Source organism: Cercospora beticola, chromosome 3, assembly GCF_033473495.1.
Source record: "Cercospora beticola chromosome 3, complete sequence".
NCBI lineage: Eukaryota > Fungi > Ascomycota > Dothideomycetes > Mycosphaerellales > Mycosphaerellaceae > Cercospora > Cercospora beticola.
The window spans coordinates 3,658,559-3,683,892 of record NC_088937.1 but is presented as its reverse complement, the minus strand read 5'-3'; the positions used below and the strand labels follow the sequence as shown (position 1 = coordinate 3,683,892).

The 25,334-nt window shown below is 52.5% G+C and overlaps 8 protein-coding genes across 8 annotated transcripts; 1 reads left to right on the top strand and 7 right to left on the bottom strand.

The window, feature by feature from the left end:
- Positions 1 to 3,690: 3,690 nt before the first annotated feature.
- RHO25_005441 (uncharacterized protein) lies at positions 3,691 to 4,380 on the bottom strand (the record flags this gene model as incomplete). Its single annotated transcript, XM_023596345.1, has 2 exons — positions 3,691 to 4,060; positions 4,118 to 4,380. 2 exons carry the CDS (start codon positions 4,378 to 4,380, stop codon positions 3,691 to 3,693), a joined length of 633 nt encoding a protein of 210 aa, XP_023458031.1.
- A 1,409-nt stretch (positions 4,381 to 5,789) lies between these two features.
- RHO25_005440 (uncharacterized protein) lies at positions 5,790 to 7,644 on the bottom strand (the record flags this gene model as incomplete). The annotated part of the gene is made up of 3 exons (XM_023596344.1): positions 5,790 to 7,090; positions 7,147 to 7,541; positions 7,598 to 7,644. The coding sequence occupies 3 exons, from the start codon at positions 7,642 to 7,644 to the stop codon at positions 5,790 to 5,792; spliced, it is 1,743 nt and encodes a 580-aa protein (XP_023457758.1).
- Positions 7,645 to 9,243: 1,599 nt separating this feature from the next.
- Positions 9,244 to 11,178, bottom strand: RHO25_005439 (uncharacterized protein; the record flags this gene model as incomplete). Its single annotated transcript, XM_023596343.2, has 3 exons — positions 9,244 to 10,646; positions 10,707 to 11,107; positions 11,165 to 11,178. The coding sequence occupies 3 exons, from the start codon at positions 11,176 to 11,178 to the stop codon at positions 9,244 to 9,246; spliced, it is 1,818 nt and encodes a 605-aa protein (XP_023457757.2).
- Positions 11,179 to 12,475: 1,297 nt separating this feature from the next.
- RHO25_005438 (uncharacterized protein) lies at positions 12,476 to 14,319 on the bottom strand (the record flags this gene model as incomplete). The annotated part of the gene is made up of 3 exons (XM_023596342.2): positions 12,476 to 13,707; positions 13,761 to 14,251; positions 14,306 to 14,319. The coding sequence occupies 3 exons, from the start codon at positions 14,317 to 14,319 to the stop codon at positions 12,476 to 12,478; spliced, it is 1,737 nt and encodes a 578-aa protein (XP_023456757.2).
- A 1,320-nt stretch (positions 14,320 to 15,639) lies between these two features.
- RHO25_005437 (uncharacterized protein) lies at positions 15,640 to 16,698 on the bottom strand (the record flags this gene model as incomplete). The annotated part of the gene is made up of 1 exon (XM_023596341.1): positions 15,640 to 16,698. The coding sequence occupies one exon, from the start codon at positions 16,696 to 16,698 to the stop codon at positions 15,640 to 15,642; it is 1,059 nt and encodes a 352-aa protein (XP_023456758.1).
- Positions 16,699 to 17,687: 989 nt separating this feature from the next.
- On the bottom strand, positions 17,688 to 19,144 carry RHO25_005436 (uncharacterized protein; the record flags this gene model as incomplete). The annotated part of the gene is made up of 3 exons (XM_023596340.1): positions 17,688 to 18,245; positions 18,291 to 18,739; positions 18,817 to 19,144. 3 exons carry the CDS (start codon positions 19,142 to 19,144, stop codon positions 17,688 to 17,690), a joined length of 1,335 nt encoding a protein of 444 aa, XP_023456763.1.
- A 1,705-nt stretch (positions 19,145 to 20,849) lies between these two features.
- RHO25_005435 (uncharacterized protein) lies at positions 20,850 to 21,610 on the bottom strand (the record flags this gene model as incomplete). The annotated part of the gene is made up of 2 exons (XM_023596339.1): positions 20,850 to 21,373; positions 21,460 to 21,610. The coding sequence occupies 2 exons, from the start codon at positions 21,608 to 21,610 to the stop codon at positions 20,850 to 20,852; spliced, it is 675 nt and encodes a 224-aa protein (XP_023456764.1).
- Positions 21,611 to 22,870: 1,260 nt separating this feature from the next.
- On the top strand, positions 22,871 to 23,989 carry RHO25_005434 (uncharacterized protein; the record flags this gene model as incomplete). The annotated part of the gene is made up of 1 exon (XM_023596338.2): positions 22,871 to 23,989. The coding sequence occupies one exon, from the start codon at positions 22,871 to 22,873 to the stop codon at positions 23,987 to 23,989; it is 1,119 nt and encodes a 372-aa protein (XP_023456765.2).
- Between the last annotated feature and the right edge of the window lie 1,345 nt (positions 23,990 to 25,334).

Sequence of the window (25,334 nt, the reverse complement as noted above, 5' to 3'; positions counted from 1 at the left end):
CACGTAGAATCACGGTGAGTGCAACGGAAATTGGGGGTCGCCTTACACTACTTGACGTGGAAGCTCATCTAGGGCACAGACTAGTCTTGGAGTCTTGATGGACCCAATGGTGTATTGATGAAGTGAGTAAGTCACTGCAGACTGATATCTCAAGATGGAGCAGGATGGATTGTCCAAGAGAGGGCAGCATGTAAGCGGTTGGTCGCGCAGTGGCATTTCGAAGGATTCAGGTGTAGAGGCTAATCTTGCTGGTCGTTACGATTGATCTTTGTGCTCAATCTCTGCTTCATATCAACCTCCTTCTACATGTTTACCAGCAGCCATTTGAGAAGGCTGTGTATCTGGTGCCTCGCAGGCTTCTCATATGTATGGAACTGCAGATCATTTCTAGCGGCGAACTAATATTTCGCACACTCACAGAAGAACGAGTGAACACTACTTTTTGTAGCGTGGGGCTCACATTCTAGTAGCTCCTACTAATTTACGGTCAACAAGGAAAGCAAAAGTAATACTTATAGGCATGCATTGAAATCGAATGCAGGAAGTAGCAATGCAGTAGATAGCAGAGGTCTTGCTTGGAGGACTAATAGCTTATCTTCAGCCTAGAAGGGACCATACTTTTGGGCCAGGAGAGCGATCATATGTTGAAGTTCTCCTTCTCGCCAGCCACATTTTCACAAGACAATCGCGCGGCACCTGAGAGTCAAAATGCTTCTTGATTCACGATATTGTCCTATCATAAGCTACAATGGGAGGCCTGCTTCTGAATCTGAACACAGTTTTGATGGTATGGTTCGAAAAACAATAGAGAAGGCCACGTAGAAAATGAGGAACAGAGGATTAGAGCATCGATGACTGATGCGCTATGCTCTGACAAATGTTATAGCTTAGTCGACCCAGGAAATGGATCTCGAACGGCATTGTACGGCCTAAAACGTCGGAGGCATGAGTCATTCATTCGAAATGACATTCGGTACCGACGATCACTTATCGTCTGGCCGTCGATTCAATTCACTGCGTCTCGATCTTCGATCTTAGGAGCTGCAGGCTTTCTGATATTCCTGGGTCTTTGAGCAGGCTGGCATGCCGCTTCCTAGTCGCTTGCAAGCGCTGTCTTGTGTTGAGAGCATAAGAGATGGACGAGCAGAGACTGTACACTTGTGGATACTGCCGAGTTTTCATTGCCAGGTGTCCTACGCTTTCTGTTGCCCCCATATCGCTGAGCAGGTTGGCTCGTTGCTATATGTTTCCTTGCAAGCGCTGCATTGATTTGAGAACACAGAAGGCTGACGAACAAAGACAAGTCTGTTTCAAACACTGCCGATCATATATGGCCAGAACGCTTGCACTTTCTGCTATGCCCAACACGCTAAGCAGGCTTGCATGTGACTTTCTGCTTGCTCACAAGCGCTGCCTGGTTCTGAAAACATAAGCGATCGACGAGCAGAGATGGAACACGCCGATCCATGATTCTCATGAACCGTACCCTCTCTGTTATTACGATTTGCCGAACAGGCTGGCTTATTGCTTCATGTTCGCTTACGACCACTGCTTTGTTTTGGGTCTTCGTGTTCGTACAATTGGTAGGAGCTGTTCTGCGTAATAATAGCTACAGTAGTAGATCATTTCCAGTTCGAAACGACCATGCCCAACTCCCAGAAAGCTTTCTCTAAGGGAACTGTGGCTCAGCATCGCTACGCATCTGTACATAGATGAGCATTCAACAAGGTATGCCTCTAGAGGGGCCAGAAATTTTCGCTCAACATTGCTTGAGAAATACTAAGTCTGACGCTCGAAGCGTCGTGCCCCGAATGCACGTTCGGTCCGATCGCAACAAGTTTGAAGCGTTGCGAGCATTGAACGACATGCTTTAATAGAGAGACCAGTTTTGATCGTTCGAAGACAGCAAAATTCATTAGAAAACCGCTATGTCCAACGCTCGATGACGGTTTCTCTGGACAGATGTTTGATCTGCATCGCTACATATTTGGAATATTAGGAACGTGCAACAACGAAATTGCTTCAGAGCTCCTGGTGAGAGTCGATGGAAACTAGCGGTATTTATTCGAAAATTCCTATGTCTAACGGTCGACATCCTGTCTCCAGTCACACTCTGAGTACGTATCGCTTTAGGTTCTGATATTTCGGAGCATGCAACGGCAAGGAAACGTCAGAGAGATCAGGTTAAAGCGTTCGAAACCGGCAAAATTCATTCAGGATTGCCATGTTCAACGCTCAAGAATCTCTTAACTCTAATTGCGTCTCTAGTTCAGATCGGCTTGCATCTATATATCTTGGAGCATGGAACAGCAGGTTTTGCTAGAGACGCCAGTAAAAATGGTTCGAAAACGACGAAATCCATTCGAAAATCGCTATGTCAAACGCTTAGGAACCCTTAATCTCCACCAATCCTTTGCTTCGCACTGCCTTGTATATGCAGATCTAGCAGCTTACACCAGTCAATTCTCCTAGAGAGACCACCGAAGTCCACTCTAAAATAGCAAGATGAATTCGAATTCCGTTATGTCAACTACTTAGAACAATTTCCTCCGTCTATACTTTTAGTCTATTTCGCCGCGCATCTGCAGATTTAGGAGCTTGCAACAAAGAGTCCTTCCAGAGAGACCGTGGAAAATATTTCGGAAACGGCGAGATTTGGTCAGAGATCGCTATGTCTACTGCTTAGATATCCGCTTTCCGGATCCCGCTATAGTCCGGATCGCCGGGATTGTCCAGATCCAGGGGCGTATAATGCTTGATCAATCTAGAGAGGCCGGCGAAAATCGTTTCAAGCCGGCAAAATCCATTCGAAAATGGCTATGTTCAACCCTTGCAAATCCTCACTCCCGCAGCAACTCTAGTCCCTATCGCTTCGTATCTGGAGATCCGAGACCGTACAACGAAGAGTCCCTACGGAGAAGGATGAACGGTGATTATAAAAACCGGCACTATTAATTCGGAAATCGCTATGTCCAACGCTTAGACATCTTCTCTTCATTGATAAATCTGATTCCCATCGCTGAGGATCTGGAGATCCATAAGCACACAACGAGGAATGCTTCTGGAAACACCAGCAAGAATCGTTGGAGAACTGCGAAATTTCAGTCCAAAATTACTATGTCCAACGCCCAGATATGTTGTCTCCAACGACCTCTTTAGTCCTCATCGCTGTCAGTTTATATATCCAGGAGCTTACAACAAGGAGTGCTTCCAGAAAGACTAGCAGAAACCGTTGGAATATGGCAAAAATTATTTGGAGAATCACTATGTCCAATACTTGAAAACCTTCTCTCTAGGAACATCTTGATCCAGCATCGCCGTGGATCTGCAAATAAAGGAGCGTCGGAAGGCAGGCTCTTCTAGAAAGGCTGAGACTCAGCGGCTATGCTTGCAGTTCTTCTTGGCAAAAAACTGTAGAAAATGGAATTTTGGCAATGGACGATGAGGTATCACGTGTGGGTAGACAAGCGGGAGTAGACAACGATAGAAAACACTTGAGAAGAGCATTGAGAATAGGCAAGAAGTGACAGCAAGCGAGAATTGAAAGAGCATTGATTATGTTTAATGGTTGAATTGAAGCCTTAATTGCGAAGAACGATGCACTTTAAAGCCTCTGCCACCGACCATCTCTCATATCCAAATACCACCGGCCCCCGCATTCACCCCTTCGAGTACCACCAACGACCATCATCACTGCGGCGGAGGGACGTTCAAAAGAGCCCGAGCAAGAGCCCTCTTGTCCCAATCGGGTGTTGAGGCGTCAGCAGGGTTGGTGAAGCCCTGTGCTGCGATGATCGTCGGTAGGTCGTCGGTGGTCATCGTCGAGAGCACCGCGTTGCCCCGTGCTTGTGCCCATTGTAGTGCCTGCGTCAGCACCCCAGCGTCCTGGCCGGCCGGAAAGTTGACAACACCATTTGTAAGCTGGTGCAGGGACGGTGGGCCGGAGGCATGGCTACCCAGCGTGACGTTGCTGACTTCGTACAGCTGGGTGAATGTTGGACCGTCGGTTTGATCGAACGGTCGGCCAGCTGCAGAGGCCTTGTAGGCCGTCATGGTGGTGCTGTAAGGGATACGATTAGCCTTGAACATCTCGCAGTACGACAATAGAATAACTTACCCTTGAGCACTGAACGCCGCTGAAAATTGCTGCCGCAGCGTGTCGTTGCGACGGCCATGGATGGCCGAAAAGTTGCCATCTCTTGACCAAAGCTGCACTCTCGCCATCATTGGTGGCGACCAACCCTCTCGAGACGCTCGCTGCGCCAACTCAATCACTTGGAAGTGATTGGGGTAAAAGCAGAGTAACTCGAGAATACCGACCGGAATACCGGCCGGTGGCAGGGAAGCGCCTTTTGGCACGCCGCTGTCTGTTGGGTTCATTCTTGCGAATGAACGAGAGGGAAAAGGAGGGTGTGCTGATGTATCTGTCGAGGTCGAGTGTTAGGTCGAGGTCGAGTGTTGATGAACGAACTCGAGAAGGTACTTACATGTTTGTGAAGCGGGAGTATTTGTGCCGGCTGAAGCAGAAGGCTAGCACGCGACAGTGTTAGAGCTTGGTTGGCAGACGAGTGTGTCGAAGGAAGTGTTGTCGATCGAGGAAGTGTTCTGATCTGGCCAAGTGTGCGTGGATGTGTGTGTGTGGGAAGAAGAAGAAGAGCAGCAGGGAAAGATTTGGTGGGCTTTTATGGTCCGTGTGCGGGTAAGGGATGAATGCCAAGGCTTTTACATTCACCCAAGAAGGTTTCGGACTTACCGAATCACATGGAGAGCTCATGACGAATTTGCTTGTGATGCCGGGGCCGGGCCGCAGCAGAGGGAGGCTGTGTAGGAGTCTCTGCGGTGGATATTGGAGAGGGAAAGGAAGTAGTATCGCTAGTATCGAAAGTGTATATGGCCATGCTTATGAAAGAGAAAGGATGTGAGACAGCACAGTTGCTGTGTTGATGAGATTGAATGGAGAGCTGAGACAGAGCGACGCATGCCATTGATATATGGTCTCAGAGCTCCAGACGTGTTTGCCAGCTTGGCTTGAAGGAAATGAGTTGCTCTACGTTTGTGCTTGTTCGTTGATTCCTATAGACTTGTTAAAGGACGAACACAGACAATTTGCCAATTGAAGCTTGTAGAAGCCGATGGATCTGTACTAGGCAAAGCTTTGTTCATTGAGAAAAACAAGCAGACAAATATCTTCAGGACGAGTCATGGACAAACAACTGATAGCATGGACACGAGCATCGGGCGATAGCGCAAGAAGAGAGTGGCAGCTTCGAGAATCTCAGTTCGTTCGATGATTAACATACTGGTAGCTTTGCTACGAGACCTATTTTGAAGTCATTGCGAATGATAGCAACGCTTTTGATGCTGAAAACGCTCAAAGGGTATCATAAAAGCAAGAAAACATCGTAAAATCCTCCCAAAGCGCCCCAGTCTCCGGTTGAACGACCATGCAAGGTCGAAACAGCTGGGTACAGTGCATAGCGCAGATGTTGTTGCTGCTGCAGAGATCAAAGAGACGAAGAAAACTGTTCGTGTGCGTTTGGAACCCTGCCAGACCCAGACGGCCATCCAGTGAGCGTCAATGCTTCCAAACGTTGAGCATTGCGCTTGGGCTACGGTCAGGCCTGTTGGGTAGCAAGGCGATGAGCTCGGGTGGCCGGACTGCGGCTGCATAGGTCTTATGGTCGTTGTGCCATCAGTTGATCGTGGAGTGTCGAAATGCAACGAGAGTGAAGAAGTCGAATTTTCGGTTGTCACGCTCGGCGCAAGCAGTGATTGCAGGCCAGAGGCGATCAAGAATCGTCTTGTGAGCTTGCTGTCTGTTTGCGGCTGGAAAAAGCCTCTGCCGCCTCTTGATCAAGGTTCTTCGAACGATTGAGTGGCACAACCTTCGGCTCAGCTGGCATCTCTTCGATGATGGCGTTCCAGTCAGCCGTCGTGGCTTCTGTACGCCCGTGTTTCTTGCAGAATTCGAACACTCGCGTCATGATCCCACGATCCTGGCCAGTCGGCCACTTGTCGGTCGGAATGTGCGAGTAGAACAAGCTGAGTGGATAATCATTCCAGCCTTGCTTGGGTGCGTCCTTCGTGTCTCCGTTTCGGTGACGGTAATAGTCACGGAACTTCCACCCATTCGCAGTGAGAACGTTCTCAGGACCAAGGTCAGTTGCCTTTGAGACTTTCCACTTCTTGCACTTCAGCGCATACATGCCACCTTGTGAGTATTCCTTCTTTATCTTATTCTTGAGCGTCGTTTGGTCCTTCGCGTCGTTGGCTCGGCCAATGGCTTCCAAATGAGCCGTGCTCATCATGGGCCCAGTGATGCCGTTTCGCTGAAACCGCCTAGCCAAGTCCGGTGACACCATCCACTTCTGGTTGAAGACAGCAATCTCCTTGGCCGTTATATCAACCCCCATGGGCGGGCGCGCATCCTCGTTGAGGCGAGTTGTGTTCATTCGGGCTTTTGAGACGCGGCCAGTTGCAGTGTTTGGAGCCTTCCGAGCTTTCTTCCGACTGCCGGGAGCATTCAGCTGTTGGTTGACGGTAGCCTGGGTGCTCGCCGTCATCGGTGGCTGCCACTGGAGAAAGGTTGGGTATCCAGTGGCCTGATGCTGCAAACGGCTTACACCTGTCTGAGCATCTCCGTTGTTGAAGTCTGGCGTATACTGCGGATCAGGTGCAGTGAAAGGACCAGCAAAACCGTAAGTGGTGGCAGACTGGTCTCCTGGATGTTGCAGCGCCATCTCACTGCCAGCAGTGCTGCCGGGCGCCTCCACTGTGTGGTGATAACCCGTGTTGTATGTCGCGTGAGCATGTTCGAACGCTTGAGGGACAGGCTCGAAGATCTTGTAGTCTGAACCCTGAAAGACGTGCTTCAGATTGGTGTTGACGTTCACGAATCCGGATTTGGTGACAGACTCATCACGGGGAATCTGTGTGTTGTACTGATAGTCTGGAAAAGCAATGGAAAGTGGCCAAGCGTGGGCAGGTGGCCAGTCTTTCAAGTCTTTCGAGGACCAGGCGCTGGAGACAACAAATTCGTCTCCTTCGACGTCATCGAATGGAGGAAACGCTTCGCGCTGGCGAGAGGGAGCTTGAGTGGAGGCGTTAGCATCATATCTGGGAATTTCAGTGGAAGGCGATCCTCACCATCAAGACGAGCTCGCTTGCCTGATTTTCTCAGGGCCGGATCAAGAAATTCTTCTTCGTCATCCTGGACAACTGCCTTGCGCTTGCCTTTGCTTGAACACGGCGCGACAGAAGCACGAGAAGGCGGGGCAATCGCATCAAGCAGAAGCTGAGCAGACGCAGCGTCTTCTGGTGCATAAGCTTGATGACTTGGCGCTTCAGCTCCGCTGTTGGTCTGGCTCGGCGCAGGCCTCTCCATCCAGGAGCTTACTGATGGCGCTTCCATCGTGGCCGGGTAGCTTTCAAGCGTGGTGGTGTATGCCGACAGGTTCTCAGTGAAATTGTTGACACCAAGTTCCGTCGGCGGCGATGCCGGGCGAGGTGATGGGGGTGAAACGGGAGGCGCAGCGGTCACACTTTAAGACGTCAGCACAAGCAGGTCGCTTATTCAAGGCTGTGAGATGATACTGACCGCGAGGTTGGAGGGACGGGGGCAGCGGTGCCGCCGAGTTTCGACATGGTGAAATCTTGGGAAAGCACGTTGCGAAGGGGTGCTGGAGATGCTCGCCTGGGCGGCTGCTTGAAAACGATTGCGGTAAGACCTACAGGCGCTGACAGAGTCGGTCTGCCGTGTAAGCAATGTTATGGTCGCAGTTCAAGTTCTGGTGGAGAGGGCGGGCAGAACAGACGCGTCTCGACAGGAGTGGGTCCGCCAGCCATCGCGACCTCTGCACGGGCTGCGCCACGCAACACCAGATCTTCCATTTTCACGTCGAGTCAAATATGAGAGTGCGAGCCAAGAGCTGCTCATCGCCTGCACATCATTCACCCAATTCGACTTCATCGGTCGCAATGGTGGGCGGCATCTTGTTCAGGACTTGGGTGGTTTCGTTACCCCTGGCTCAATGGGCGGCAGTGAAGCTCTTTCTCGAGATGCATGCAGAGCGCTGGCTGATGCAGAACATGATGGTGGGCATGGATTCAAAATATATCAGCAAAATCACGGATGATCGTCTCGGTAGTGCGCTGAGGGGAGACGTTGCACCGGCGTAGCTGTGCTGGGAGGGATTCATCTATAGTATGGAAAAGGGGCATATAGTGGACAGGAAGAGGTGCTACGGGCGAGGCGCGATGATTTGAGCCGAATGATGGATGTAGAGGGAAATCTGCTTGGGCTTGTCGTGCTTTTTTGGCAGGTCCGTGGTTTGCTTTGGCGAAGGGAGCAACGAAAAAGGTCACAGAGTGGTTGACCTACAGACCAGCATGACAAAGAAGTATGGACGCATTGGGAATCTGCATCAAGGCAAGGACAGATATGACTGGAAAGCAAATCATATGGAAGAACACTATTGTTCTTGCAACAATCGCCCTGGGGCATCGTTGAGCAGCGTGGTAGCAAACGCATAGCAATGAGAGGCTATGGTGATGCCCAGGCTGTTACTTTTGCCTCTTTCGAAGATGACTTTCAAGAAATTCGCGGTGCAAGCTCAAAGAGGAATTTTCAGCAACTCTGGTTGTTCAATCAGCCTGTTGCTAGAATGCCTAGTCTACAGCATTTTGAGAAGAAGCGATGAAACTAAAACCGTACATAAAACGCTCAATGGGTATCGTGAAGTCAGGAACGCTCGCAAAATCAACCCGCGCTCATGCACACCATTCGCTCGAATTCATTGAGCCCATACCTTTACGTCTTCTGGGTAATATGCTCAGCACCGCTACTGTCGGCATTGCAGAAATGAAACACATCCAGTTGCGTCGAAAGCCGCCACAGTCCAGTTATTGCCTGCCTTTTCAGAATCATGCTGTCGATTTTTGACCAGAGCAGATGCTGATCTGGTAGCAGGTCCATGTCCGCCTCCCAACGAGCGATGAGCCTGCTGATGTGCCGAGGCTGGAGGCCACCAAGGTCTGAGGTGTCTTGAAGTGATGTAAAAGCTCAATGCGTAAATAACAAGATATTAAACCCCTTCGTAATCGACCGATACCTCGCATCTCCATTCTGAGCGTTGCGTACTCAGATATTTGTGCAGATGGAAGCTCTTGACGCAGTCAATCGCAATGTGTCAGAGCCATGGCCAGGCCAAAGCAACGTCTTATCACAAACCACGATGCAGCAAATCATGTACGAGTTCTGGACGCTTCTGCCGCTTCCTGGTCCAGGTTCAGGGTGTCGTCTTGCGCCTTAAGCAGAGGCTCGCTCGGTAGGTTGGCAATAAGCTCGTCCCAGTGAGCAGTCGTCTTGTCCGTCAAGCCATTGGCGACCACATACTCGAAGACGCGAGTCATCACGCCGCGGTCTTGACCCGTTGGCCAGTTGGCACGTGGGATGTGCGCGTAGAAGGTGGTTAATGGAATGTCAACCCAGGCATCTTTTGGCTGCTTGGCATTTTGTGGGTCATTGTGGTGCTTGTGGAAATCTCTGAAACGCCACTGGTTTGCAGTGAGGTCGTTGTCGGGTCCAAGTGCCACCGCGCTGTCCACGTCCCAGCTGCTGCGATTCGTAGCAAGACGGCCTCCCTGGGTAAATTCTTGCTTGACCCGGTTTTTATGGGTCTTCAGCAGTGCCTGGTTTGCACTCTGATTGATGGCCTCCAGGTGCATGGTAGCTGGCATGACACTCTTGATCCCGTTGCGCTGAAAACGCATCACAGGACCCGGCAGCGTAAGCCACTTCGTTGCAAAACACGCAATCTCCTTCGCGGTGATAGTGTGACCCATTGGAGGCCTCGCGTTGAATGGCACGTCGGTTGTCTTCACGCGTCTGCTGCGACGAGGTGCAGCCTGGGTGGTTGCTCCGGTGGCAGTCTGCGCGCCTGTGCTGCTGAGATTGGAGCCAGCTTGACTGGAAGCTTGAGTGGTGACGCTCGCCTGCGATTGATGGCCTACTTGAGACGAGCTTGCATGGGACGAGCCTGCGTGAAGCGTCGTGTTTGGCTGGGTCAAGTTGCTCACCGCGGCGACTGAGCTAACGACAGGCACCTGCTGCTCAGCAAGATCAATCTGCTGTCCTGAAAACGCAGAATGATCTCCTGGTCCAACTGGTCCTAGCTCGTAGTGTGTAGCCAAATGCGATGACTGACCTGTTTGCTTAGGCGTGGAGCTCTGATTGAGGGTACTGGGTGGTTGTGATGACTCGGGTGATTGATCATCGATGAGAGCAGCATCGATCTGACGCTCGGTGTCGACAGAGTTGTCCCAAGCTGCAATCGTGCCCAACTCAAACGGTGCAGACGAGTCGAAAGGCGGACCCGTTTGCCCAGCAGTGGAGCCGAACAAGCCATCGCTGAGCGATTGAGCCAGAGGATATGCTGCAGTGTCATCGTAGCTCACTGGCGCTGAGACAGATCCTTGGTGAAAGCCAGTAGCAGCCGTGAAGCCCAGTTCTTCAGGCGTGATGTTGACGTCGTCGTATTCCCAATCGTGTTGCGTATCACCGTGTGCAGGACTAGACGAAAGGAAGACGTGCCCTGAGTACATCTCGATCCCACTGATGTCAAAGAAACCCCCTTGTCGAATTGAGTCTACATCATTGGTGTCAGTAAAAGCTGAAGAGAAAAGCAGTCTGACGGGTTTTCACGTACCTGCCAGGCGTTGGCGCTTGGGAGAAATTGCACCAGTAGCAGACTGCAGATCGTTGCTGCCATCATCCTCTTCCACGGCACCACGCTTCCTCGGATTCGCCTTGGAGGTGGTGGAGGCATTGGACTGCGCGGGTGGCGAATTGAGGTGATGCTGCGGAGATGCGCCACGAGTGAATACGGCTTCAGCATGTGGTACATTCGGCGGCGACGAGATGGCGTGCACATCCTGCAGCAGCGAGTCCACATTGGACGACATTGGACTGTTACACGCAGCCTCTGATGGTGTCTTGGTTACGGCGACAGCTCCAAGGCTGTAGTACGGGGCTGGAGCGACGTTGTAGTCGGCGAACGCGCTCTCTATGTTTTGAGCCTCTGGCGAGGTAGGCGCACATGACGGCGTGCTGTGGCAAGACTGTAAGTGTATGAATGCTTCGCGGTCACCACTGGCCAGTAATCACCTCTTGGGCGACATGTTTGGCGCCATGTCGCACTCAGTGGCCTTCATGTACGATTTTGCCGACGAAGTGCGCCAGAGCTGTCTCGCAGTACGCGACTCCTTATTCGGGTGCAGATACGGCGGTTGAAATTGGCGAGCTTGATCGCTGTGATCAGCGCGGTGGTTAAAGTTCGTGTGTCTACGAGAAAGGTCGCGGTGGAGAGCAGCTGGCGGAAATCTTGGGGGCTGGGGGCCGAAGCCGAATTTGGACCCCGTCTGCCTCGAACAACACTTCCAACATCACGCAGGCTCCCGCCGCCTGAGCCGCCCGCAGTCTTCTGAACGTCATTGCAATGCCCTGTGCATTCTCCTCTGCACGCGTAAAAGTCGGCCATGGCAATCGCGGAGCAAGGTTAAAGCCTCTGACGCAGACATTGACACTGTATCAGAGTTATGGCCAGAAAATACCTGATTTTATCTACCATGGTGGAGCTCGTTGTGAAAGGGCCTCAAACGCTATCATTGTTTCTTCATCCAAGTTCTGAGTTGGGTCCACGGCCTGAATTGCGGACTCGCTTGGCAGCCTGGCAAAGAGCATATTCCAGTCAGCGGTGGTCGTGTCCGTCAACTGGTTGGCTTCCACAAACTCGAACACTCAGGTTGTCACACCGCGGATTTTATTGCAAAGAGCTGTTATATAGATAGGATAACAGGCATATAATTGGGAGGACTAGTTCGGCGAGCGAAACGGAGATCTGGACACCGCAATATGTACAGAAGGAGAACTTGATGAGTTTGCCGTGCTGCTATAACAAATATGCAATTTAGTTCAACGGTTTGAGCAAGAACATGGATAGGAAGGAGTTTGGCTACAAGCTCGGGTAACAAAGAACAAAAGCCGCATTCGGAACTGACAATGAGGTGCAAAGAATGGTCACGATTGCAAGGCGAAGTATGGTAACAGGCGACACTGGTACCGTAGCATTGGATTTAAGGCATTGGTCGTCTTCGATAGACCTATCACCGCTCTTTCTAGAGAAGAAGGCAATATGAGTTGAAGATGACCAGCGTCATTGAGTCTTCTGTCTAGTAACGTAGACTGCATCATCGTCTGTAGCAGCCTCTATGCATCCGATTGATGCGTCATCTATGTCCGAAACGCTCATGGGTATCATAAAAAGAAGCAAAATCAACAAACTCCACTAAGAACTCGCGTACCAGCCCAGCTTCGCAGAAACCAAACGCGTTCGCCCGTGTCATGCCATTACCAGTAAATGCTTGATCAAGACCGCGCAGCATTGAGACACAATGTTGCCTCCTCCAACGTCAATCACTACTTCTTCGTGCGAAACGCCTGAACCGCCTCCTCGTCGAGATTCTTCCCAGCAATCTTGGACTGAAGGAGTGGTTCGTTCTCGAGCATGGCGGCGACCAAGTTCCAGTGTGCGGTCGTGAGATCTGTGAGCCCATCCTCTTTCACCTGCTCAAGCATGCGCGTAAGGATTCCACGATCTTGACCCGTAGGCCACTTGCCTTCAGGGATGTTCTCGTAGAAGGTTGTCAGCGGAATGTCCTCCCACTCCTCAGTCGGCGCCTTCGTGGTTTCCTTGTTGCGATGCTTGTAGAAGTCGCGGAACTTCCACTGATCTGCAGTCAGATCGTTATCAGCGCCGAGAGCCACAGCCTGGTCGATGCTCCAGTGAGTGCTGCCCGTGTAGAGCTTCCCACCTTGATTGTACTCCTTTTTCAGACGATTCTTGACCGTCTTCAGAAGTGCAGGCTCTCCGGCGCGGCCAATGGCTTCCACTTGAGCAGCTGCTACCTCAGCAATCTTCACCCCATTGCGCTGGAGCCTCGTGGCCACAGCCGGGTGAATGATCCACGTTGGAGCGAACACACAGATCTCCTTGAGCGTGATATCCACTCCCATTGGCGGTCTCGCATTGGGAGGCACCTCAGAAGTCTTGATGCGTCGCTTTGATTTGAGCGCAGGCTTGGTAGACGAGCCTACGGAGGGCTGCTTAGACTTGCCTTTCGGTTTGGAAGAGTTGCCAGTGGCTTGCTGAGTGATCACGCTTGCCTGCTGAGAATCGTTCGTAGGAATCAGGCGTGGATCCAGGTCTTGAAGTGTCGACACGCCGCTTTGCACACCTACTGGAGTAGGGAGCAATGCTTGCTGAGTTGTGATCACGGCAGATGCACTAAGCGGCGGTCCTGCATTACCGGGATCGATTTGGGCATCAGACTGCTGTGACTCGTTCGATGTGGACAGATGGGGTGCCTGCGACTCTTCTTGCTGCTCAGAGGTGTCGGGTTCTGCCACGTCCCGTGAAGAAGATTCAGCCGCTGCTTGAGGGCTGCAGCTCTGGAGTGTAGGCTGAACTTGTTCATCGTGGTGCTGGTCGACGGGAGCCTCGTTGGCACTGTGGACTCGCATTTCGGCGTTGCTCAGAGGCTCATCATGTTGAGTATCAGCATCGACTGGGTGAAGAGGCTGGGTCACTTCGATTGGGCCATTGTGGCCTCCAGCATATTCTGGTTCACCATGCTGCTGACCAACAGCTGCTAGAAGAGTGTTAGCACGCGCTGATTGAGGAGTCAGCTTGATGTTTACTTACCTTGCAGGCATGGCCGCTTAGGAGAGGGACCAAAGGTGGCTGGTGACGTCTCGTTTTGTTCCTCTTCCTCGTCGAGAGGTTCGACGTTGCGCTTCTTTGGTCGCGCAGGTGAGGCAATAGCGGAGTTGGCGGGCATAGGAGATGCCGAGAGTGGAAAGGTAAACGGAGAAGCGTCCTCTTCGAGAAGGACAGGATCAATCGGGAAAGGAGAGGGAGAGGTTTGGGGGGACAAGTCTGGAGGCGGATGACTGGCGGCGAGCGGGACCTCGCTAAGTGGCGCGAGTGCATCGGTCGCCTCTTGTTGACCATTCCATGTCCCAAGAGGCGGGCTCTGAGCGTCGTGGTAGTGATCTAGTTCCTCCATGTCCGCCATTGGCGCCGCGTCGTGGTAGACCGACCACTCGTCATCAAAATCGAGACCAGCCACAAAGTAGGCCGAGGGGAGAGCAAGCTCTGGAGCACGACGAGCTTCAGGTGCGCTCGGTGCGGTACTGCGGGATGTTAACAAATGTATGTGCTTCATTGTTGTATGGATCTCGTCTGACCTGTTTGGCAACATTTTCGGCGCCGTGTTGCGTGAACTTGTGTTCTGGCGGTGATTTTGGGTGCCGTTGAGGAACGCGGCGGGAATTGTCGGCCTCTCACTCGTAGTACACTGTCTTTAGCGGCCACCTGTGCGCGTCAATGTAGGTGCAATGGTTGCTGACAGCCGTGTGCGTGTCTGGCTGGAAAGTCGGAGGGCATGCACGGAGCTTAGCGTTTCGGCGGGAGGGCCGTGCACTGTTGCGGCCGCCCTACCTTCTCCATCGCCAGCATCTCCGGCATTGCGCCGTGCTCGATTGTCAGATCTAAGCGTGTGCTGCAGTTGACTCCTCAGCATTGTATGTACCCTGCTCATCTCTCGCAAAGGCGGCTCATGAAAATCTTGGAGCCCCTTTCAATGCACCTGAAAGTCATGCCTTTGGAATGAATGCTGCAGCGACTTTTGAGGAAAGTGGCAAGCAAGAGATCTAATACCTTTCTGGCTTGTACACAATTCGTTCCGCTCCTTCATGTCGGCATTGTTCATTCTCGTGCCGGGGCGGGTCATGTAAGAATTCGTATCATTGGCCATTCCCTGGCGAGAAAACGAGCGGGCATACAACTTAGAAGCCGGCATGAATATTATGGCCAGCATCGGGCGCAGGGCCGCAAAAGCAAGGAGATGCGGCTATCAGAAGCGACATTGTCGCCAGGCGGAGGACATTGGGCCCGCATTCCGGGGAAATCGTCTATAGATCAGACAATGTGCATATATCTGAGGAAAAATGGGAGTGTCGTTGATAAGGCATGGAGCATTCAGGCGCTACTACATGTGCTGAAGAATATCTACATCAGTTGCCTTCATGGTTTTGCAAGCTCACAATCTGGGAAATCAAGCAACGAACAAAGACAGGCAGCCAGTCCACGGCACGCGAGCTGGTCAAAGGATACAAGCCGGATTGGGCGTGGACTTACGATGGGAACAATGGATGACATGAAGAGACCATAGCCGGATCTAGAGTCTAGAATGTTAAGATGGTGGCAGGGAAAACTTTGATGTAACTGAAAGCTTTGCGTTGAAACGCCATCTGCTACTGAAAACACGCGCCTTTGGGTATCTTCGCTGTAATGCCATAATAATCAAAAACGCCATGCTCATGCAAAATACGGTAAAGACCCTCATAGGCCGCAGCGCACGTGCTGAAGTTGAGAAAACAACCCTCCTCAGAGCCTTCCGCTGGTCAAATCCTCCTCGTCATATGGAGCGCTCATCAGTACACCTTTCGTAGGTCTCTCGCAGCTCAGTCCTTGCTGATCCGCAGAGCCATCCTCAACGAACGCATGCAAACGCGCAGTCCTAGTTCGAGGCTTTGAAACGTTCCACGAAGTCCTGATCAAGATTCTGGCCGGGTCGTGCAGCCACAAGAGCGATGCCATTGCCAGACTGCTTGATAGACTCGACTATCCAGCCCCAGTCTGCCGTCGTCAACTTATCTTGCATGTGTGCTGGGTAGTGGTGGATTGCCTCGAGGCAAACGGTCATGGTACCACGGCCACAGCCAGTGGGAAAGTTGGCTAAAGGCACGTTGGTGAAGAATCTTGAGAGCGGGATGTCCACCCACTGGCTCTTCTGCGGACCGGGTGCCTTACCATCAAGACCGATGCCGTTCGCAATGGCATGCTCGTCACGAGTGTGCCAATCATTGGCGGTCAGATCATCGTCCTGGCCGTGATCGATGGCGATCTGCTTCTTCCACTTGAGGCAGCTAAAGAAGAGTCTACCTCCCTGGGCGAAATCTTGTTTCATCCGATTGATTGCTTTCTGCTTCTCATTCACGTTGCCAAGACGATTGATAGCCTTCAGTTGCGTGTCCACCGCCATGCCGATTGTGATACCGTTGCTTTGGAAGCGACGGGCGACCTCAGGGCAGATAGTCCACCTCGGGCAGAAGGTGAGAATCTCCTCTGCGGTGATGGTGATGCCGCGAGGAGGGCGGACGTACTGGGGCATTTCGACGACAAGCTGACTTCTCGTGTACTTTGCAGGCGACCCATTTCCAGGAACAGGAGCGCCATAGGCGGAGGGGGAGTTCATAGTGGTGGGCAACGCAGGCGTCGGAGCTGTTGAAGAGCTTGCAATTGGCTGCGAGTTGGACGGGGTGTTGAAGTACCAGCCGAAAGAGGGATCGAAGTTGGGCGGGAAATCTTGCGGTTCGTAAGAGTCCTGCACTGAATGGCCTCCATGTGGACCAGCAATGAGTTCTGACTCCTGCGCGACACTTGGTCCATGTTCGCCGCCGGGAGCCACAGCGCCGTGATGGGAAGCACTTCCGTTTTCGAAGCTCGCGATGTATTCATCCATCTCGGCAGCCCAGGCGTGGAATTCCTCCATAGTCATAGCGTCCATTGCTTCCATCGCGACGGACAGTGTCGCGAACGATGCGTTGATCTGTTCGACTGTCAGCGCTTGCAGGATCTGTGGTATGGAGAGGTCTTACAAAGTGTTGTCCAACTTGAGATCGATCGAGAGTGCGCGGCTCCCCTAGCGGTGACGGCGACAGGTTGGGATTTGCCGTCGAAGGATGTCGCTGGTCGCGCAGGCTGTGACGAGGACGAGGAGCAACAGTGTTGACTGTAACGGGGTGATTTTCCGTAGTACGCAGAAGGCGATGTCCGGTAAGCAAAGTCCGCTGTTCAAGCCCAAAGGGTGGGCATGAGGTCAGCGCGACGGGTGGCTGCTCGTCGGGCGACCCCAGTGGGGCCCTGTGCCTTCACTCTTCACGTTGGTCATTTTCGTTGACTCGAGAGACTCGAGAGGAGCTGCAGATGCTTTCAGAAGACTGGAAAATGGTGCAAGTGCTATAGATATGACAACGGGGCTATAATAAAACTCGATGAAAATGTCAGGGGAAGGTCTTGGGTCAGATTCGTCGAGGTTCAGGACTACATAGAGCTTACAATGTTTGCCTTCAACAGTGAGGGATCGAGAAAAGACTACAGAATTCAGGAAGTGACTAGCGAGATCGAAAATCTGGTTTCGAGGAAGACGACTAGCACGCAAGAACATTTGATTTCATGAGGAGATCAGGCTTTGCACAAGAGTGGTTGACACGATGATTGTCGAGCTTTGGAAAGAAATCGCAGGTTGAGGTATCATGAATGCAGCGTTATATCTATGCAGTTGATCCCTCGATCAGCGTCCAACACTCAGTTTCATTCATCACGCAGCCTCTTCCAACAGCCCATCGAGCGTTCGGTCTTTTTCTTGATAGCCACTAGTATTCTCAGAACCAGGCATATCATGCTCAAATCTAATGCGTAGCCTTGAACCATTCAACAAACTCCTGATCCAGATTCTTTGCCGGATCTTGCGGCAGGACAGGAACAACAGACGGATCGTTCTCCTTAAGGTGCTCTCAGCCAATCCCAATGAGCTGTTGTGAGGTTCAGAACAGCGTAATCTGGATCGTCATGCACAGCTTCCAGACATCGAGTAACCATTCCCCGGCCCTGACCGGTTGGAAAATGACCGCGTGGCACGTTCACAAAGAACTCAGTCAGTGGCATATCTTTCCACTCTTGAGTCGGCTCCGACAAGATATCACCATTCCAACAAGCACCATTTGGAGGCGCCTTGCCATCCAAGCGAACACCATTGGCGAGAACATGCTCCTCGCGAGTGTGCCAATTATTCGCAGTCATATCGTCGTCTGGGCCATCATCTTTCGCAGTTTGCACGTCCCAGTGATCTCCACAATCGTAATAATGTCGACCACCGTGCGAGAATTGCTTCTTCAGGTTGTCAGTCAGGCGCTTGTTGATTGCTGCGTTGTTGAGCTGCCCAGACGCGCTGAGATGCACAGTAACGATCATCCTCGCTGTCATGCCGTTGCGTTGCATCCTCACGGCAAGCTCAGGTGAGGTCAACCAGTTTGGCCAGAAGGTCAATATCTCTTCCGGCGTCTAATGTGTTGAGCGGCGGACGAATATAACTGAGCTGCTGTTAACTGGCATGTCGATTGGAGGCAGAGGCTGAGTGATCGGAATGACGTGGCTCAAATCGATGGATAGCCCGGCCGTCGTGGACGATGGCACACGAGGCGCGGCGAGAGGTCGGAATGGTGGTGGAGCTTGATGCGTTATAGCTAGACTGCGCGACGATGTGGTAGCGTAAAGGTTGCCAACGTAGCCTTGTAAGAAGCCATGCGGGTATGGTAACGTGTTCGGTGTCCCAAGAAGGTTGTCGTTGGCGAAGCCAGGTGCTGGTCGCTGCCACATGCCTTGGTATAATCTGTCTGCATTGGAATATTGCTCGTTGAATCTCGCGTGATCGAGCTGTTCCACAGTGGAGGTCAGTGAACCTGCAGTGGGCAACGTGGGCAGTGCTGTGTGAACGTTGGTATCGGGTAACTCAGTGACCTGCGTATAGGCTTCCAATTGATGATGAAGAATATAATCTGAGACTTGAGATCAGTATGCTCCTTCCAGTCTCATGATACTGATCGCAGCCTACCGATTTAATCGAGACGGTGACGCTTGTCGGCACTGCTGTAGTGCGAAGTGCCGTCGATCACACCTCCTTCCTGCTCAAAATGGCTGTGTCGGCGCTTTCGGGGAGCGTTGGCGCTTGCATTGGGCAAAGTAGAATGGTCAGATATTGGCTTCGTATGGCTGAGTGTTCTTGCTGGCTGCGGGAGCACAGCCGGCTGCTCGAGGACGGGGCGACTATTGGTGTATGTCGCCGCCTCTGGGGCAGCGGCGCCGAAGGAGAAGTCGTAGCTCGTAGATTCAGTTTCCGAAAGCATCGGGTCTACCAAATGGCTCTCCTTGTTGGAAAGAGAATTGGGTTTATTGGCGGCCATGCTGACACAGGAGACCACACTGTGTGGTGAGTGATGAATTTGTCGTTGCTGTTCTCGACGTGTGTAGCTTGGTTGTACTGCGAAGCGGCTTTGCTCTCAGGATGGGCGGCGCCAATATGATGCTCGTCCTTCAAGCGCGAACGGGTTGGCGACGGGATCTATCGCGCCCCGAAAACTTCTTACTGTATGGGAAGGTACTGGGAGAGCGGCGTGCAAGCTTTTCGATCCGAGATGTTCGGTCAAGCTGTTCTGAAGTCGATAAACGTGTTGAAGCTCGGTCGCTTAAGCCCTAGTTGGCGATGCACGCGTGAGTGAAGCTCAAAGCTGGCACGTGCAGCATCCCCAACCGCGTTTGTTGATACTGCCGCCGCGCTCTTCAACCCAACGAGCTAAAGCCGATCAAGCTTTCGCTTGCTGCGAGCAGTTGACGCGTCTGCGCATATATACCGTCCGTATGACCAGCAGTGGATTTCCCCAGATGGCGTATCGTCTATGACAAACGAGGCCCGTTTGGCGTACTCCCGCCGCAACCGTGCACATTCTACAAGCAACCTACGTGAGATATTGTGGGGTAAGCTACTGCTTAATTGCTCCGCATGGGCTCCATTGGACGGCTCAACTTATTCTACGCGTCCAGTTGCTGTGGTCGATTGCAGGGGCAGGGATGTGTCGTGACAACCTTCTGCTGTCCAGATCCACTTTGAAGTGAGCTGTATAGCCGTAAGTCGTCATAGTCTCTGAATTCTAGCGCCACAACTGCAACTCGGCGCCGCGCAAGCGAGGAACAGCAAAGCTAGAGCACGCGCGTTCGATCAAAGTGGGCGACCGCAGTCAGGGCAAGCCGTCTGTCGAGACCTCAGTGACCACAAGAGGCGGTTGAACGTGCAGAGATCGCCTGGAGGTCCTTGACCAGCAAGCTTGCCCCAACTCCACCATCATGGATGGCTTCGCCTCCAGGGACACCATGTGGTGGCACAAAAGTCGCGATCGACCGCTGCGCCGGGATGGATCGGTGGCAACGTACTATAGCAGTACCATTGGCCGTCGAGGCTGCGGTATATCGACCGTCTGGAGCAGGCCATCGTGCAGTGATGGAGTTGCTGCGATACTGCGAGCGAAAGGTAGAAGACAATATGGTTCCCTTGTGCTCACCTGGAACCTCATATCTGGACTGCTCTGCCAATACGAGCCCGCGGCCTCTGAGCTCTATCAAGAGCAACAAGTTCTGTGAGTATTGGTCATCGGGGATCGTTTCCATCAATAGAATTGGCGTCATTCATGACCGCCGAATCTCCGAGCCAGCCAAGTACAGTTGTGCAGACGAATATACATATATCTGCTCAGCAGTACTGTCAGATCTCCTACTTGAGGTCAGTGTTTACGTTCTCATACGTGAAAGGTTCCATGACCATACGCAAATTGTCCTCGTCCCGGTAAGGCTGATGCTATGCCCTGATATCATCTTTCCGGCTCTACTACTGGCACATCAGCGATCAAGAGAAATGGGGATATGACGCATTCGCTGCAATGGCATGTAGCTGACTGGCACACAGCATCCAGGTAGAATGGCCCAGTCACAAGGAGATAGATTCGTGACCTCCGCGCCGCCGCATGCCTACCGTCTCCAGGTCCGCCCCAGCCTGATCGTTCGCCGGTGACCAGATCATTTGCACTGCTGCTGATATCTTTTTGTGAAGCCATCATCCTAGCCACGCTGGAGTCTCCCATAGCATACATCCTGCAAGAGTCGTAAAACCGCAGCGTCCACCGGGATACGCCTGCTGGTCAGCCAATATTGCAGCCGGAACAGCTTAGACTGATCCCAAGTGCTCTCTCCCAGCCAGTCATGAACCTCATCTCGAGAGAAATTGTAGTCCAACTTGATGTATGGAATCAAGCGCGTCTCCTCGAGAAATGTGCCACGGTTAGCCATGATCTGATGCAATGCCTCGATCGACCCTGGGTCCACGCGATCGTGTTCGTCCACGAAGCTCTGAGCGCGATCCTCAGTGGCCCTTGCGACGTTTGCGATGTTTAGGGATTGACCAGTACCGTTCTCATTTCTGGTGGAAGAGACCTCTTCCAGCTCAGCCTGTATCACATCGCCTTCAGTAAGCACGCCGTCCCAGTCGATATCTTTCCGCCTCACAATACTTCGGGTCGATTGAGAGCTCGCGGGCGGTTCCACTAAGGGAGCAGCCTGTTGAGCCTTACCCGGTGGCAAAGGTCCTGCAAAATATCAGCAACCGTTCTGCCCATTACGGTGAAAGGACTTGGCAAAGAACACGCGTGCTGAACGGCAGCGCAGCACATACCAACCATCGGTGGGTCTTCATCTTCCACTAGAAGGGGTCTCGCGACGATGACAACAGACGATGAGTTCTGTTCCTCGGCAGGTCTGGTTTTGTCTGCAAAGGGTTGAGATGAATGTTGTCTTCCCCACCACCAAGTGTCCTGGTCGGGCATGATCTACCTCGTGTCAGTAACCGCGCAAGTCCGGGTGGTAAAGCTGGAGGCTCACCTGTGGTCGTCCTTCTCTTCCGCAGCGTGGTCGGGGTATCTGGAGAACGCTGATGAGCGGTAATAGAGGCCTTGATGAGGGCAGCAGTGGCAAGAACGAGGCTCTTGTTCGTGGGCTCTTTGCAACGATGAGAGCTCAGGGTTGTCGTGTTCCGATACAGGAGAACTCACAAGATATATGACAGCCAGGAGTGTTTGACAAGCCATGGGCAAAAGCCTTGGGGAGGATGTCCAGACAATCAGCACGCCATCTGACTCAACCACTGAGCTCGAATGAGATATTTTGCCTTCATCGTTGGGGCAGAATATCTACACGATGTCCAATCGTCCCCTTGGCCCAGACTGCTTGTCAAACATTCGGAACTCTCCTCGTCTGCTATCTCGTCAGCGGCGATCTCTTGCTACATGACAGTATGAGCAAATAGACAGTGCTTACTGCCAACCTGCTACGCGTTTGTGTAGATTTTGTGCCAGTAGTCAGCTTAACAGCAAACGCTTGAAGATTTGTAGTACGATGATACCTTGGTCCAGTCGACTGTTCCTGGACTCCAAGTTTTCCAACGCCAGATCGCCTTTCGTGCAGCATTCAATGCGGTGGCATTTTCTGGCTTCACGGCCTCGCGTACACCATCAAGCCGATACATTTAAATATTAGCCCTGTTCTGCAAGTATAACGGACCAATCTGTTGCAAAGTATGTTGACGATCCAGAGAGGTTTTAGTATTACCGGCTGATTCTCGTAGTTCCATGGTGGGAATTCGTGCGTTCGATCCAGCGCCGTCGTGAATACTGCTCCCATGGCAGGGCGTGCACGCTCTACCTCCCAGCTCCAGGACCCGGTCTTCGTCCTCGTTCCGCATCGCGCTGTCCACGTGGTGCTGCCCGATCAGGCCCTCCTCCTCGACGAGAACTTCACTTGGTCAGCGCGCTAAACGTAATTAACGCGTCGCAAAGCCGCCAAGTCTGCACAACAACCCCATTGTGCGACGTCCGCCCTCTCTTCCCATACATCTTTCTCCTCAGCACTCACCGTAACAACCGCCTTCCCCATTACCTTTACAAAGCATCACCACCGCAATTCGCCTTGCAAGCATCACCGCCACCAATCGCACTGCAAACCTGCCACCCTACACAAACCGCCGATCGAAACACCGCCAATTCCCAACCATGTCGCCGAGAAGTCGTGCAGGAGCTAGGAAGAACACAATGGATATGACCGCTTGCGGTCGCGTAGTCTGGACGGGGATCAGCGGGGTATACTTGGTGATAACATGCTGCTTTCGCGGCGACAAGAAGGAGCAAGGGGATAAAGGAGGTCTTGATATGGTGTCGGTGGTGGAGATGGAGGAGGCTGTCGGCATGGAGTTGGAGGAGGAGGATACCACATCATCGCACCCTACGCCGTCGTCGCCAACGCCGCCCACATCGTCGAGCCCACGCCCATGGACACGCGCTTCCGCACCACGTCCAACATCCTGGTTCGCCGGACCCAAGAGATGCAACATGGCACGCCCTGCCCTCGAGTCCGGTAGTCCCACGCTCGATGCTTCCATGCCGCCATCCCTGACCATGCCAGCGACTACGACAACGACAACTGCGTTGGAAGCCGACAGCAACGGAGTCACGGAACCAACGAATGCAGAAGAACCGCGCACAATTCGTCCACGCCCCGGTTTCCTCAATCTCCGCCGCGCTGCCGAAGACTTCGCCAACATCGCCATCCCACACAGACGCCTTCTGCACGAGAATAGCGGGTCTGAAGAAGAAGCGAGCCGCATGTGGATCCTCGAACACCCAAACAGATACCACCACACACCAGCGGTGGTTATCACGGTGCCTCACGACGAGCCGCCAGAAGAATTGCGTTCACTCCAAGCCCACATGAGCCGTCGAGAGCATCTCCGTGATGAGAATGGGGAATTGCGGACAGGCTTGCCAGTTCAGCGGAGACTGAGGTCGCGTTACCGTTTGAGCGAGGATGGACGTGTGATCGCGGTCCTTCCAGACTTCTATAAGGACGAGAGTCGTGGAGCCATCAAGCGAACGCCGAAGCCAGAGACACCCAAGGTGAAGCCGACAGGAGCGGACGACAATGAAGACGCCTTCAGCTTCTTGTGGTTGGGCGACGCTCTGCTGGATGAGCAAGGCGAGGTGGAAAGCATGCCGAGCGATCAAGAGAGTCTAGACATGCACGCTGACTTGGCTGTGGCTCCTGCCGACATCCTGGGGAGGCCAGCTCAGTTGGATGTGGAAATATTCGGCATTTGCGGAGAAGATGGCCAGGAAGGAGAGATGGAATCGATCGCCACTCGGATGGGTCTTTGAGTGCAGCGGAGACTGCTACGGAGAACAAAGAAGAGGCATACCAATGGATCAAGGAAGGGAAGTTGGGCCAGACCACAGTACCAAGAGGCTGAAGGAAATAATCGACCGGCTGAACAACTTGGGGAAGGGAGAGAATGGTTCTTGAGATTTTGCACACGAGCGTTCGTCTGCTTTGGGACAAGACAAAGGACACTCATAGTTCGCACTTTGCATGGGTCTACGCACTGAAAGTTGCATTAGCTGTTGTGCAAAACACGATTTGAGGGAATTTGGGCAGGGTCCAGTACCAAAAAGCTAGACAGAAGAGCTGGCCGGCTGGTCAACATGGGAGAGGAGCGATGGTTCTTGAAATTTGAATACGAGCGTGTGTCTGCTTTGGGAGGAGACAAAGGGCGCTCAAGTTGTGCACTGAGTACGGGGCTACCTACTGGTCTTTTCATTAGCTACTGTACAATAAAGAAATTCCTTTGATCAATTCCACGTGCTCGCTGATACCCCAGTTCACCTGGTGGGACCTCACCAATGCTGCTGGTACGATTTTTGAAGCTCGGAAATGAGCTTCGCAGGTCCTCCAGAACGCCTCGCCAAATGTGGCCCATGATCTCGAATGCATGCTTGACAATTGCTCTTATTCCTGCTCATGTCAAGATCCGTTCAACGACCCATCAGTCCGAGCTCTTTTGTGCCTCTTCAAACTTTCTGGTACAGCGGACAGGCTACTAGTGCTCGTGTTGCGGGATGGTAAGTTCGAGATGTGCGTAAAAGATCCAGTCCTGCTCCTAGACAATCTTGGTGTCGCGGCTCCTGACTCCAGGGAAGTTTCAGATGACCTGAGGTCTACAGTAGATGCAGCTCTGCTTGACCGTCTGCTTGACAATCGACTGGGCCCTTCCAGGTCCAAGTCGTAGTCGAAAATGTCAACTTCGCCATTGTTCCGTACTGTATTCTTCATTTGCAGTATTTCCTCCAAGCTCAGTGTGCTTGAAGCTTTACGTGACGTTGGAGAGCTAGTGTCTTGCGCTGGAAATGTGAATTTGCCGCTGTTCGCTCGAGAGAGTCTATTTGGAGGAGTCACATCAGTCCTCGTGCAGCTCTCTGGTATTTCTGGCTCAAATTCATACACAGTCGGTAGCGGGGGAGTATGACTTTGTGGGGCAGTTTCAGCGAATCTTCTTGGCTGTACTCTTGGTGGTGACTGCTCATGAAACACAATCCTGGGCCGTGGACGGACGAACAACAGCCAAACGGCATCCAGAAGGTAGTGGAGTCCTTCAATGATAATGTAGAGCCATGCTCCCCAGATGCAGAGTGATAGCTTCGGATTGCGCAGAAAGACGATGGGAGA